Consider the following 15,440-nt stretch of genomic DNA (forward strand, 5'->3'; position numbering starts at 1 on the left):
ACATGGTGCATAGCCTTTGTGTCTGTACAGTATCGTAGATGCACAAATGTACAACAGAGTGCAACAGCTGTCATTACAGCGAGACCAATCACATTCAAAATTAAGTGTCAATCAGGAGATCAATAGCTATATCCAAGTGTGCTAATAGCTGAGTTTCAAGGTCAAAATCTACTTTTTCAATCTGATTGACCATGTCCCCACTGTCATGTACATAACCTCCAGTGCAAGACACAAAGACTTCGAAAAAGCAATCAGTTTACTTTCCCAAGGATTCAAGAAGTGAACTACAGCCAGAGACAACTGTCCTTCCTGGAGAAGGTTTGGCATCTTTGTGAATCTTAGGGAGAGTGTACCATTTAGAGCTGAATAATTTTACCCACTACAGAAGATATTTACAAGTTCCATTGCCATTTGTTTTTTCATACACACTATTACACAGTTTCTTTTGCACTCACTGTGTGATCAGCTGAGCGCATATGTATCAAACTGTAAATACAATAACATATATATTGTTTAAAGATTTATACATTGGCCCAGTCTCTTGGGGGCCGATTACGATGGCGGGAAGCCCGCCACGGCTGGGCCGGCGGTGAGGATCACGGGCCCGGCGGTGGCGGACTTCCCGCCATCACCCTAAATATTCCCACTGCCAAATTAGGATGACGGTGGGAATGGGACAGGTACCGCAGCAGAACGAATGACCGTCCACCGTGGTCCCGCAAGGTGGTCCTTTTCCGCCCACCTTGTGGGACCAGGTACAATAGAGCAATGGCGGCGGTGCCGTGCGGGCACCACATTGGGCATTAGGATGCCTGGCTTTTTTGGCGGCGATGTTGCCACAAAAAGACAGGCGGTGAATTCCTTTGGGGGCCAGATGGGGGGGCGGGTGCTGCACATGGAGGGTACCTATGGTACCCCCCTGCATTTGCATGTACAAGGTGGCAGGCACTGCACGGTGCCTGTCACGTTGTATATACAAAAGCACAACATGTTTTTTAACATTGTGGCAGGTGCTGAAACCCGCCGCAATGTTGAAATACAGGATGTGCCCGCCAGTGTGGCATCCTAATTCGTATGGAGAGACCGCCGCACCTATGGTGGGCAGTCCCTTTTGCAGCTGCGATGGCAGGCCGACCATCGTAATCGGCCCCTTAGCCACTATCACCTATTGATGTTCTGATTAATATCTTATTTTAAATGTGAGTGATCTCATTCTATATAAAGTTGTCACACTTGAAACCCCTGTTGTTCATTTATGAATTAACACTCCTACTTCAAGGTGGTATTTGGGCTGCCACTGTTGCATTTAAATATTATAGCTACAGGTACAAAGGCAAAGCAGGACTGAGTATGTGCCACATTAAGGTCGTTTAGTCCAAGCTTCTCCTCTCCCCTCCCTGCACCCTTTGAAAGTGGATTAAGGCAGTCCCATGCAGCCTGCAAAAATGTCCCTGCAGGCTAGTGCAATCACTAGCTGCACGAGTCTGAAGAGGCATCTCTTTCCCCCTTCAAAAGTAGACCACGTTGCCACTTGTACCGTGAAAGGTGGACCACCTCATGAAACAGCCTGTGTCTTCATGTCCTCAATGCAGTGCAGATTTGCCACTGCTCTAGGAATAGGGCATTGGTTGTAAAACAGCAGAATGTCACAGCCTATGCTCCACAGTGCAGAGAAAGATTGTGTGCTGTATCCATTATATGGTCCCCCTGATTCGATTCACTAACAGAAAGTTGTAGCAGCATATATCTTTATTGTGCATAAGCATGATTTAATTGCCTGGCATGTAGGTATGTGCAAATGAAGTTTATCTAACATTACATCAACATTACATAACATCAGCACTGTGTTGCTATATGAAAAAGGAATACACTGTAGTCTCACAAAGATGAAAGCAGCAGAAAAAAGAACTTTTATGAGGTACAGAAATAATGGATAGATTTATTGACACCGAACTACATTGCTAACTTACATCTAAAAGTAGTATAAAATGGATTTCAGTGTCTTTCACTTGCCCGTTTTATCTATATCATTCTTCATTTTCTACATATGATAGATTCTCTAATGTATTCTGGCACATCTTTATTTTTTTATCCATCAAACCTCTCACGCATGCTAATTATGAGAGGCTAGGTGCCTCTGCCAGTGCCCTTTTTTGTAGCCTGTGTTTACAGGTACACACTATTTTTTAAAACACACTCTCTATTACTGCACTTCTGCGAGTACTTTAGGATCAACCTCATCACCAATAACAACACCAATAACAACACAATGTGCTCCCTTCACACATTTTACCACCCTCCTGGAGATAACCACACATTCATCACACAACTCATGGAGATTAACTCCTCTAACAATGAAGAACAAAACATCAGCAATTAATCAACCAAAGAAACTGTTCTAAATTGTTAAAAACCAGACAAACGAAAAATTATTCCCCATCCTCTGCCAATAAATCACTAACTGTGAAACCGTTGCCCCCAATCTTTGCCTAGAAAACTATGGCAATCTCCACTGATATCTAAAATGCTCTCAAACTACTACAATGATATCCCCCCTGTAACCCACCTCACTCGATCAGGAAGAATGCTTGAAATACCCTCCCTGCTTAGCGATAAATAACACCACCACCTGGTCCACCTTTATAAGCTTCAGTGAAAATGACTATTGACCTCTCTGAAAAACTCCAACCAAATCAACAATCCCCTTCCCTCCAAACTCCTCAGCTAGATCATTCACTTCCTACTCCTATTATGGACTAAGATTATCAATGCCTCACTCACCTAAGGGTCTATACCCGTCTGCCTCAAAATTGGCCAGGTTACTCCTATCCTAAAAAAACAGCACAGACCAGTCAGACCCCAACAACACCCACCCTATCTCCAACATCCCAACTTTGGCTTAACTCTTAGAAAAAAATTCTTACTTATAGCTTCGCAATTACATCTAGCTGTTCGACACGCAGCTAGTGGTATCTCTGGACCCCCCCCTAAACTCTCAACACAGCCTACACAAATGTCTGGAAGCAGTCGCCACCTGGATGTCCAGCTCTTGTCTTAGGCTTAATGGGGAAAAAACTGAGATAATGCTCCTGGGTAATAACATCGCCAAAACCATCGCCCCCATCTGGCCTTCTTGCTTAGGCAACCCCCCGCAACCCAAGGAGCAAATCAAGAGCCTGGGCATCTGGCTTGACCACACTCTGTCCTTCAACCATCAGGCCACTAAGCTGGCTGCGACCTGTTTTGGCCTGATGAGACTGCTCCGCAAAATTCTCCCTTTGCGTCCATTCCACTCGAGACGAATCGGGGTTCAAGGACTGATCCTCTCCCGCCTCGACTGTGGAATGCCTTATATTTTGGAGCACCCCAATCCACAATCAACAGACTCCAGGTTATTCAAAATTGCGCAGCAAGAATTCTTCTGGATATCCCCCGCCGAACGTCAGTAAGAGCCAGACTGAGAGATCTTCACTGGCTCCCGGTGAGATCTAGAATCGAGTTTAAGAGCATGTGCATTGCACACCGCTCTTACCGGGGAACAGGCCCCCCCATTAACTCTCCCCTTGTGAAAACCTACCAGCCCACTTGTTCTCTCAGATCTGCGACCTCCTACCTCGCCTCAGTACCACGCATCAGGAAGGCCAGATGTGGTGGTCGTTCGCTCTCCTACAACCTGGCCAAGATCTGGAACTCCCTCCCTCTCAATCTCAGATCCGAACCCAACCTCCTCACCTTCCGAAAAACTCTCAAAACCTGGTTATTCAGCAAAACCTCGGTTTAAAACCAAAACCTAGCCTCCCTCTTCCTACCCCTCCGGATTAGCTCAAGTTCCCTATAGCGCTGGGACGCCCCTGGGTAGCCAACGCGCTCTACAAATCCTCATTCCATTCCATTCCATTCCATCATCTCCACCAAAGCTGGTATGGCTTGCAACTGTGTCATTGTACCAAAACTGCCCTCGTCCACATTGTTGATGATGCCTAACACTCACTCGATCAGAACAAATCTTGCCTACTAATCCTACTTGACCAATCAGCTGCATTTGACACGGTCAATCATGATACCCTTTTGAACCTATTAGAACACAGGTTGGGTCTCTCCAGTACCATATTACAATGGTTCTCCTTTTTCTGTCACAATAGATCTAAGTGCATTTTAATCAACCACACACTTTCCGATCAGTTGCCAGTGTCTCTTGATGTACCCCAGGGTTCAACACTGTTTAACCTATACATTTTGTGCCACTAACCAAAATCCTTAAACCCACTCACATTTCCTACCACATGTATGTGGATAGCACTTAACTCTACATGAACATCATCTCTCCAGATGACATCAGTATCCTCAATTACACCTTGACAAAATGCAACATTGGCTCACTTGTAACCACCTCAAACTCAATGCCCTCAAAACAATATTCTTAATGATCCCACCACCCACCATCTCCCCACTGTCAAAGACTGTCTCCCACATCTTACATCTAGAACTGTACCCCACGCATCAACTCTGCTAAATCCCTAGGAATAATCTTGGACAATGTCCTCTCCATGCATAAACACATCAGTGCAGCCACCAGAGGAGCTAACCATCAACTCCATACACTAACGAAACAAACAACTTTCATTCCTTTGACTGACCTAAAAACAGTAGTTCAAGCTCTTGTGTTATTGAAATGAGATTATAGAAGTGCCACCTTTGTGGGCCTCCCGAAAATCACACTTGAACTGCAGAGGGATGCTTTGAATGTGGCAGCTGGGCAACACTGGTTTAAAAAAAGTGTTCATATCACCCCTCACCTACAGTCACTAAAATGGCTAACATATGACACCAGGATCCATCTCAAAATTGCTAGTGTGACCCATGAATGGCTGCACCACAATACCCCATTTTACCTGACCCAGTAACTGACCCTTTTGGATAGAAACAGATCTTCCAGAAGCACAAGTTCCTGACTAATAGTAACTTTATTTGATCAATTAATCATCATTCACATAAAATATACACAACATATTTAAAGAAAAATATATTACACAATAATATAATATGGGCATCATCAAAATATCATAGTTATAAAAATAAACATAGTATGAAAACATATTGTACTCTTCAATACAAAAATATCTATAAAAACAACTCATTTAATCTGAGGGGGAAATTGGCTTATAAACCGTTGACCTAATTCATCCACTTATATTAAGGCCAGTTTATACTATCTAATGCACTCCAAAGGAGCACTCTTGTTATAGCCATACTACACAGTAGTGGACACGAGCTTAGTCCCAATGCACCAGGCATAAACAAGTTTTGTTTTAAAGTTAAAACTAGCCAATTACTATTGTCAGATCAGTTAAGGTGCTAGGTGTGACGGCATTCAAGGAAGGAACCTGAATATGATTCCAAATCCTGCTTATTCAGCATAGTTTTTGGATCATCCCACAAGTCCCCAAACCCAGTCTGACAGAACCCCACTACTCGTCCTACTGCTATATCAAGGATTTGTACTCTAGCAACAGCTTCTTTGACTGGAGTCTGAGTTTTGCTGGGCCATCATCTTACCCAGACCACCAAAACCTTCAATGCACCAATGTGTGTAATGCTCTTTAGCCTGAGATCTAAGCAAACCAGCACCAGTGGCATATTTATTTGAAGGTTAAATAATGATCCTATAAACTTGTTTTCCACCAGCTTCATCCACCCCAATGCCCACAACTCAGCGCAATAGTGTAGCGGCCAACCCTCTAGCCTGATTGATTTCAATTGCACGATAAATGGGGTGGAAGACAATGGGGCTGATTCACAGAACTAATCTAAGATAAAATCCTAAACCTACTACTTTGGATATTCACAGAAGGCATTTAGTAGTAGTGAAGTTAGGACTACGTATGGGACTTTGCTCATTCCATTACTTATGATTGACACTTTGTTCCTATTCTTCATCTTATCACTCGCTTGTGTAAATATTGCACCTCATGACTTGTACAGTATTTTAGTACACTGCCTACTGTTTGTCTCATACCTGCCTTTGCTATTTCTTAAAAAGTGCTTTGTCAATGAAATGGTCTTGTTCCTGCTGTAAAATCTCTAAAAATAATTAAATAAATACATTTATCTCAGTGGATACTGAGGCAGTGACTGGTGTATTCTCTTTCTTTAGTTTCTACACCCTGCTATTTCTTTAGACCATGAGCAGATACAACATGGCACTCCTTCTGGTTCTCCTATGGCCATGTTTACAACATCTGTATTTATCTTCCTCTCAATATCTTCTTTCACTTGATAACTTTCCCCCCTTCACCACCTCAGCCTAGATTGTTCTCTTCTACCTACAATCTTCATAATGGCCTCCTTGAACTCTACTAGGTATTATCTGGTAGTTTACTTGAAAAGTCAGTACTGGTAAAGAGATCAGCAGCAATTAAAATGAATCCTTTCTCGCCTTACCTTCAGAGACTCAGGGACAACCTGGGCCAGAAGTTCCTCTAACTTCTTTAGATCCTCGGAGCTCTCTAAAAGCAGCATCTTGGTTCAGGAACCAATGGATCAGAATGCAGCTTTCTAAAACATAATTAGACAGATCACTAAAGACCAAGTAAACATGTGAAATTCAGACCCTGTTTGCTCTAAGTTCAATGCAATGTATGAACCTCTGTAACTTTTTTTCCAAAGGCAGAAAGCTTCCTCCTATGGGGATCACTGTTGTTTAACCAATAATGATACAAAGCAGGTTAATTTTACATGGTTTCACTGTTGAGAAACAGCATGATGCTGTCACTATATTTAAACTGTGAGGTACGGTATCCAAGTTTTAATTATGGTGCATCGTTGTTTTTGTCTTTTTTTTTTGTCTTTTTTTTATTGAAGTCTTAGATAATCAAGCAAAATCAAACACTAACATATCATATGCTAGGCAAAATATACAGATAACAAAATGAAATCAGAAGACACACAACAGGCCATCTCATAAAGATGAATCACAGAAAAAAGAAAAGGAACCAACATAATCAATTTGAATCATTAATATCAAAGTACGAACCCCAGATTTTCTCAAATTTACGAATCGCCCCAACTCTTTGAGCATACAAATGTTCACTATTTCTGACTTTTTGCATTTTATAGCACCATTCATATAGATTGGGGCAATATTGTGAACGCCAGTTTTGTAGAATTAGCGATCTCGCTACAGCCATAGCTATGTATATTAGTTTAACTAGTTGCCCTCTAACATCAATTCAGGATCAAATACAAACAAAATCAATTTAACATTAACCGAGATTGATATTTTACACTGGTTTTGTATATATGCAAATATTTCTTCCCAAAAAGGTACAATTTTGGTACAATAAGCAACAATATGAGACCAATTAGCAGGATTATAATGCAGACATCTATAACAGTTGGAAGAGCAGTTAGGATACATTTTACTAACCATTGCCGGAGTGAAGTACAGAAGCCATTTACTAAAAAACAGCATTCTGCGCCAATTGGCACCTCTTAATACGGAAAAATTCAGAACATTAATTCTCTTCCATATAGCTGGGGTTAATACCATGTTTTCCTGCCCTTGCCACTTATTGATTGCTTTTAGACACAAATCCGGGTCCCTATTCACGGTTAAGCATCGTTTCCACTCCCCCGGCTTTCTTTCTTGTATTAAACAAAATAAATCATTAAATAACGGAGCAGGGGAAAAGAGGAGTGAAGGGTCTAGTTGGATCAAGATTCCATAAATCAACTTATATGATCCCAGCAATAGGAAATTACCTTGAACCAAGGTTGACATATCAGACATCCTAATCCAAGCGCCATCTTTCATAAAATCGCTTAATATCTTAAACCCTATCTTCTGCCATTTTTCTAGTAGATCCATGCTGATATCCACTCCGAAGAATGAAAAAGCCGAGCAGAGGGAAGAGGATGTATTAAGAAACGAAAGGGAGTATCTCTTTAGGAGTGCTGAGCGTCTCTTAAAAAACCAGTGCAGCACCTTATACCTGACTGTTTTTGGAGATTTAAATAATTTAAGTGGGGAGGGAATCTGGGATTCTTCACAAATCAAATCAATGAAAAAATTTATAAAGAGTTGCTGATTATTATCCTTGAATCTGGTCATGAATTGAGCCAAATATGCATTGTAATAGTCTTTAAGGTTGGGAAGGGCCAGCCCACCTTGTCCCTTATCTTCGAATAACGTATTCAATGCAATACGAGGTGTCTTTTTGGCCCAAATAAATGAAGAGAACAAGGCTTCAGCTTTGGAAAAAAAAGATGCCGGCAGAGCACAAGGAATTGTTGAAAATAAAAAATTAAATAAAGGGAGGACCGACATCTTAATTAATGCGACCCTGCCAATAATAGTTAATGGTAGGGGATCCCATCTTTCGAACATTGCTCGTACCTTCTGCAGCAATGGTATAAAGTTCAAGCTGTAAAGATCTGAAACTGCGGGAGAGAACATAACCCCCAAATATCTTTTCGGTTTGTTATTAATGCATGATCTTAAATCAGGGTGAATTACAGGATTAATACCCCCGCATACTAAGATTTCGTTTTTTTTTTTGTTTATCCTATAGCCCCCCAACGCCTCAAACTCTTCAAATATTTGAAGTGCAAGTGTTTGGCATTGCAATTCCGGCTTAATCAACAAAATTATGTCGTCTGCATAAAGTTTGATTTTAGGCATCAAATTAATTGGAGGGAATAAAAGAGGAGCTTTCCTAATTGCAGTTGCTAAGGGTTCGATAAAAAAGGCAAATAAAACCGGAGACAGTGGGCAGCCTTTTCTAGTACCACGTTTAACGGATACTAGCCCCACAGACTCTGCATTGATTATAATATTAGCCCTAGCCCCTGAATAGAGACTCCAAATTAAGTTTATAACTACCTTTGGGATAGCGAAGTGCTGTAAAATAATAAAAAGTGTCTCCCATACCACCAAATCAAAAGCTTTTTCGGCATCAAATAATAAAATTAAAGCGGGGATCTTACGTGACTCAAAAAAATCCAAAGCCTCTGCTAAAAAATGAGTGTTAGTCAAGAGCTGCCTGCCAGCAACAAAGCCATTCTGGTCTGCGTGAATCAAATCTGAAGAAAAAGAGTTAAATCGTGTAGATAATAATTTAGTGGTAATTTTGTAATCTGTGTTTAGAAGCGTGATGGGTCTATAAGAATTTGGGTCGTTGGGGGGTTAACCAATAATGATACAAAGCAGGTTAATTTTAAGTGGTTTCACTGTTGAGAAACAGCATGATGCTGTCACTATATTTAAACTGTGAGGTACGGTATCCAAGTTTTAATTATGGTGCATCGTTGTTTTTGTCAGGATATTCTTTATCTTAAAACAGAAGAGAATATACACATATCTAACTACACTTTGAAAGTGAGTTTTCTAACTAAGTAGTCTCTCTATTTTGGCAAGGCATAGAGCGGAGCAGCTCCCACTGGATAACAATTTAACATCTTTGAGGCATCCTAGAAAGGACAAGGCTACACCTCAGCCATAGTGTTCATAAAGAAACTGTGTAGATAGCTCTCTGGTATTGACTCATAATTTGGTGTGTGATTCATTGTGATTATTAATCATACAAAACTGTGAATAATATTCCTCTCACTTATACACTCATGAAATAAAATTTCCACCCAACATTTTACGTGACAATTCATCATTTTTGTAGCCTGCTAAACAAAACATGCTTGGAAGGAGGGAATGCATATATAGATAAATACATGATGTTTGTGTTCATTATCTGATCCTACACTATACATATAGGTGAAGCAGTACAATTAATTTAAAGACTAAATCTGTGGTTCAACAAGAAAAATGTAGATTAATGAGCCATACATTATTCACATTTAAATTCAAGTGATCAAAAATTTGCCATAATCCGGATGAATATGCAGAAGGGAAAGGATGCCTTGTTAGATAGTAGTGATTTGTTGTATTATATTTCAGACCCATAATTCAGTGTCTTCTCTCTGATTTTGGAGCTTCACATATTTTTGGGATCCATCTCCATGGTCTTTGGAGCACTCAGGCACCTTGTAGACAGTTATTCAGACAGACACGCTTTTCCAGTGTGAGGAGATACAAATGTATTGTTGGATTCTTTCAGGGATGAATCATGGGTGTAAAGCAACATTCAAATCACAAAAGATAATAACTTTCCACAAGGCACTGACAGAGACACATAGGGCTAGGAATTTTTTCTTTTTTCTGTTTGCATTGTCTCAGGCAAAAAGAAAAATGAAAAAAGAAAATCCCCCTGCTGTCTGCTGCAGAGGGATTTTGTGTGCCTGTGAACATGACAGAAAAGTTCTGTCATGAGCATAGGAGCACTGGTGCTCATGACGTAATCATTCCGTCATAAGTACCGAAGGGGTTGAATGTGCCTTTCAGCCAGTGTCCTTTGTCGCATGACTAGTGAATGACTCCTCCGTGATGAGATGTGGATTACTGACAGATGGGGACAAAAGGCATGGGTGTAGAAAGTGTTTTATCTTCCTTGAGTAGAATGGCCTAGATGGTATGGCCTGGCCCCTTCTGAGGCTTCAAATCTCTCCATCTAGGCCTTGCTCTGTTTGTCTTCCTAGTCAGTTAAGCTTCAACCCCAGTGGGAAGGAGAGCTTCCCAAAGCTGATTTAAAGTGACCACAAGGGAGGGTTTACCAATTATCAAAGCTGCACCACTACCAAGGTATGACCAGGGAAGCATTATTCTTTCCTTTAAGTAGAGAAGGGCACTCTGGGATAGAATACAGTAAAACACACAACAAGTACTGGAAAGGTAGGAAGGGTTACTCTTGGGAAATTTAACCCCATTGGTTAGGAAGTGAACAGGACTTACCCTCACATAGAGTATGGCAGAGGGCATAAAGCTGGTCAATGATTTTAACTGCCACTTTCACAACAGTAATGACCCTTCTAAGATAGAACTTTGAAGCTAAGGAACTTACGTATAGGACAGTGGGTCCCAGTCATATCACAGAATACTCGCTGGACCTCACATGTATGAATTTTGAAACTTAGCTGGAACAATTGATATCCCTTACTTGGTCTAACCATTGCATAGTATGTTTTTTTTAAATTAAGTCAAACTTTAATTTTCCTAGTCGAACAACTATATAAAGACGTTTTTGCCCTTTGAAGCTGGTGAATAAATACACTCTCTCTGAAGCTAGTACTGGCTGCAATAAATCAGGCACTGAACATAATATGGTAAAGAACTGCCATACTGACATATTTGAAACATGTGGTATGATTGCCCATTTGAAGATTGATAAGTCTTCTGGCAAAGTACCTGCTGAGATATAACACGAAAATGAACTTAAAGAGCAGAAATTAGCATGTAAGTTATTAAAGCACTTGTGGAGATGTTTGAAATTGAAATCTGATAATGCTGCACTTAGTTCCTCCCTTAAAGGTTATCACAAAAAACATTTACACTGATCATAAAACTTTCTTACTAAAAGGATTAGGGAGAGTAGTACCTAAGCAAAAACATCATTAACAATGCCAAAAAGTTGTGAAAACTTCTTTCTTGTAAGACCACTAACCATGCTTACCTGGAATTATGTGCTACACTCTGTTTTTTCAAGACAAAATAAAGAAATACAACTTTGAAGGCTGCCCTGAGGTTAGCATTCTCAATCACTTACGAAATCAATTAAAGCCAGGATTGGGGGCTAATCTTGGGAATTGTAAAGACATAACTAGTCGAGATGTGGAACCAATCATACAATTCATTCAGGGCCCTCAGGTGATCCCCCACATTCCACATCATAAACAACTATTTGGAGCTTTTTTGTCCTTTTTGGCTGCGCTAATCAACTTTTTTTTGTCACTGCGAAGATCTTTCAGTACTGGAAACATGCAACTGTGCCCCTACTGTCTACAAAGCTTTCAGATGATCCCCTGTATTATTCCAATCATTACCTAATTTCCCTCATACTTTTACCAGCAACAATAACAGAGAAGCTGGTTAATCAACAGTTGAGTGCTTACTAAGAGGACAGCAAACTAATGGACCTTTCTCTTTAGGATGGGACACAGTACGAAGATAACCGTGCTCGCGGTCACAGACGAGATTAGTCAGAGTCTAGATATGTGCAGGCTTGTGGTCCTTATTCTACTCAATTTCTCAGTGACTTTTGATACTGTATTTCATGACAAAATGATTAAAAGACTGCATGGTATTGGTACCCACTTCAGGGTACTGAGCTGGATCCAATCATTTATATTCGACAGACCACAATCTGTCGACCTGTCACCTTTTAAACCTAAGCTTACATCTATAGCGTGTAGGTGCACAGGGTTCGTGACTACAACCACACTATTTAACTCATTCATTCAAGGTACGAAGGTCCCACCTCCACCAAAATGTACTTCCACAGATGCATGCCAAACATCACCAACTGGATGAAGGACCACTATTTTAAGCTCAACTCAGACATAACAGAAGTCCTCATCTTCAGAAATAACCCATCACCATGGATTGAATGATGGTGGCCGGTGGTCCTCTGCCCACCACCCACCCCTACAGACCACACTTGTATTCTTGGCATCATACTGGGAAGCAAGCTATCCATGTAAAAACAGGCATATACAGTTTCCAAAGCCTGTTTCAAAGCTCTACACATGGTCCGCAAAATCCTTAGGTGTCTCCCAGTCAATACCAGAAAGAACATCATGCAGGCCCTCATCACAAGCAGAGTGGACAACAGAAACACTCTCTATGCAGGCATCACTGCACACCTACTGCAGAGAATCTAGACAATACAGAACTCAGCAGCAACACTCATCCTGTTCTCCCAAGGTGAATACACATCACACCACACCTCAAAAACTGTACTGGGTCCAACTCCAGAAGACACAAGACTGGGCCAGCATACATTAACAAGCACATCACTTTACACCAACTGACCAGAATCTTACGCTCCTCTGATGTCTCCCTCACTGATACGCTCCGGTTCTGGCAAAGCAACAGGCAAGGCCGCTCATTCTCCCACCTAACGGTACTGCTTGGAACGTTCTTTTCCAGCACCTCAGAACAACCTCATCGTTCCAGGGCTAAGATTATAAGGTTTAGCATCATGCTAAACCTTTTTGGGGATTAACAAACCAACACAAATTGGTATTTGCTTTGATTTGCAGGGAAAAATAAAGCAAAGCATCCCAAAATGCTGCTTTGTATTACTTTGCATCACAGGGGCGTTATATGGGAGGTACATGGGCATTCCCATGCAACCACCAGTGATTTTTGAATGCTTAAATCTATCTACTAACATTAGTAGACAGAGTTAAGAATAAAAAATTGATGCCACTGAGAAACGGGGTTATAAGGAGAAATGTATTTATTTCTCCATACTTTGAATGTGTTCTGCACTCTACAGAACACAACAAAGAAGGAAACGGTTTTAAACTTGTCTAGCCAAAGTATTTTGTACAGGAAGGGTATCCTTCCTGCTAAAACCTATGGTAGCCTCAGAAAAGCACCCTAGCACTATGGAGCTAAGGTGTGGGCCTGGTACATGACAGCTTAAATCAGCACTGACGCTAGGGAGGTGGGAGGAGAGTGGCAATCTCTGTGAATATAGTACCCTCCTGCTCTCTTCCTGTCACGCAATGCAGCGTAGCCTCTTTGGGAGCTGTGCTGCATTGTATGACACCTTTGTGAATCTGGGTCCAGGAGTTCGGAAAATAACTTAAGACCTGGGTGTTCAAATGAGCAGTAGAACACCAAGTGACCAGCAACCTCAACACCTTGAGACCCTCAGAGGTTATTTATCACACTATATAAATGACCATGATTGATTTATTTATTCATTTAACATCTGTTAGCAAGCATAGTGGGAGCATAAGGATTTGACATTCTATGTTATGCTGACGGCAAACAGCTAGTACTATCCAATTCTGATGATCTGGAGCATACAAATGTAAAATTTGTGAGTGCAGTCCTGTTCCGTGAAAGGGAGCTGGTTTCTGTTTGTGCCGGCCAAGCATCAGTACAGATGAAAGTTGAATTCACACGTCAGAATAGAGGTTATCAAACAGCGGTTTGTTTATAATGCTGCCCAGGTAGCCAGGCGCAGGAAGCATCGAGCACCAAGGACGAGGGACCGAGGGAACAGTGGGGTCACTTGAGCGACGTGTAAGGTGCAAGGTAGAGGAGAACCAGCCACTTTACAGCAGAGTCACCGGCCTTTCTGACCCTTCTGACCGCTCTAAGGAGCATCTTATTCCTCCAGCACACCCTCGGCCCTGTGCTCTGAGCTCAACCCATGACCACAGCCTCGGACTACAGCCACAGTTACAGCTAGCTTCTGGCTCACTGGCTGTCTGGCTCCGACAGCCCTTGGAGGGGCTTGGAGAGCTTAACCGTTGAGCAAGCAACTGAATCTAAACCATCTACCAATGAGGCCAGGACAGAAAAAGAGGCCAAGATAGCGTGGACAAAACAGGCCGGCAAGTGTGGTGAGTGAGCGAGCGGTGGGGAGCATATTGCTTCACGGGGCGCGGGGCGGGAGGCTAGGACATTCAGGGAGAGACTGACACAAGCGTAAGCGCTTGGCATTTGGCTGATGCGGCTTGCTCAGTTGGCGATCTCGCCCCCCTAATCCTTCTGGTCAGCCAGGCCACCACCGCTCTACCACTCTACCTCCTACCACTTACCTCTTAGCATCCTTTCAGAACTCACAGCAAGCGCAAGTTAAAGTGCTACAGCAATCAGAGGGAGGACGGCGCACAGTGGACAGTGCACAGCAGACAGTGGGCTTGCAGAGGCAAACAGAAAAGGCTGCCCCACACACATTAAGACAGGAGGGAGAATTTTTAGTTGGCACCTCTGCCAATTCAGGGCTCGCCACTCTGCGGAGGTCCACTATCCCACCCCTGGGGGCTCTGCCAAGCACAAAGTACTAAGCATCAAGCACTGAGCTCAGGGGCCCTAGAAGCCTAGTGCCTGGCAGACCCACCTGCCTAATCTCACTGCAAGGTACTACCCCCAGCACTATGCCCCAGGCCGCAGATGAGGTCAGAGAGAACTAGGGTGGCCATTCCGCCCAGGCCAGGGGAGAAAAACGAAAGAGACAAAAGTCATGTCCAATTGCTCAGCACAATGTCCATTCCTCACTAATTGCAACTGACTATGAACCAATGGACATGATGTCACCAAGCAGTTCAATCCATCACATTCTCAAAACTCAGCTGTAAACCTGATTGTTCCGACATCAAGCACAATGGCTCTAGTCCCACGCTGCCCACCTTGTGCCAAACAGCTTGGGACCCCAAATGCCTCACTGACTACAGTGAAAAAAAAATTGCTCCCAGCTGGGCAACTAGGGCAACCAGGAACCGCAACACTTATCAATCAACAAGGAGCACCACACCAAGACCAAAACAAGCTCCAAGTTTCAACCCTTCCAAAAAGTGACCAAGCTCTTTATCTG

General features: G+C 42.2%; 1 protein-coding gene across 2 annotated transcripts in view; it reads right to left on the reverse strand.

Annotated features, from left to right (window-relative positions):
- The window catches only part of LOC147734915 (glycine N-acyltransferase-like), a 51,420-nt gene extending 44,876 nt beyond the window's left edge, over window positions 1–6,544 (reverse strand). For both annotated transcript variants that reach the window (XM_086953682.1, XM_086953681.1), the window contains exon 1: window positions 6,442–6,544. In XM_086953682.1, the coding sequence (XP_086809808.1) occupies window positions 6,442–6,519 (78 nt within the window). In that variant the 5' untranslated portion in view covers window positions 6,520–6,544. The remainder of the gene's footprint in view (window positions 1–6,441) is intronic.
- Window positions 6,545–15,440: the final 8,896 nt, after the last annotated feature.

This window comes from Lissotriton vulgaris, chromosome 1_2 (genome assembly GCF_964263255.1).
Source record: "Lissotriton vulgaris chromosome 1_2, aLisVul1.2, whole genome shotgun sequence".
Lineage (NCBI taxonomy): Eukaryota > Metazoa > Chordata > Amphibia > Caudata > Salamandridae > Lissotriton > Lissotriton vulgaris.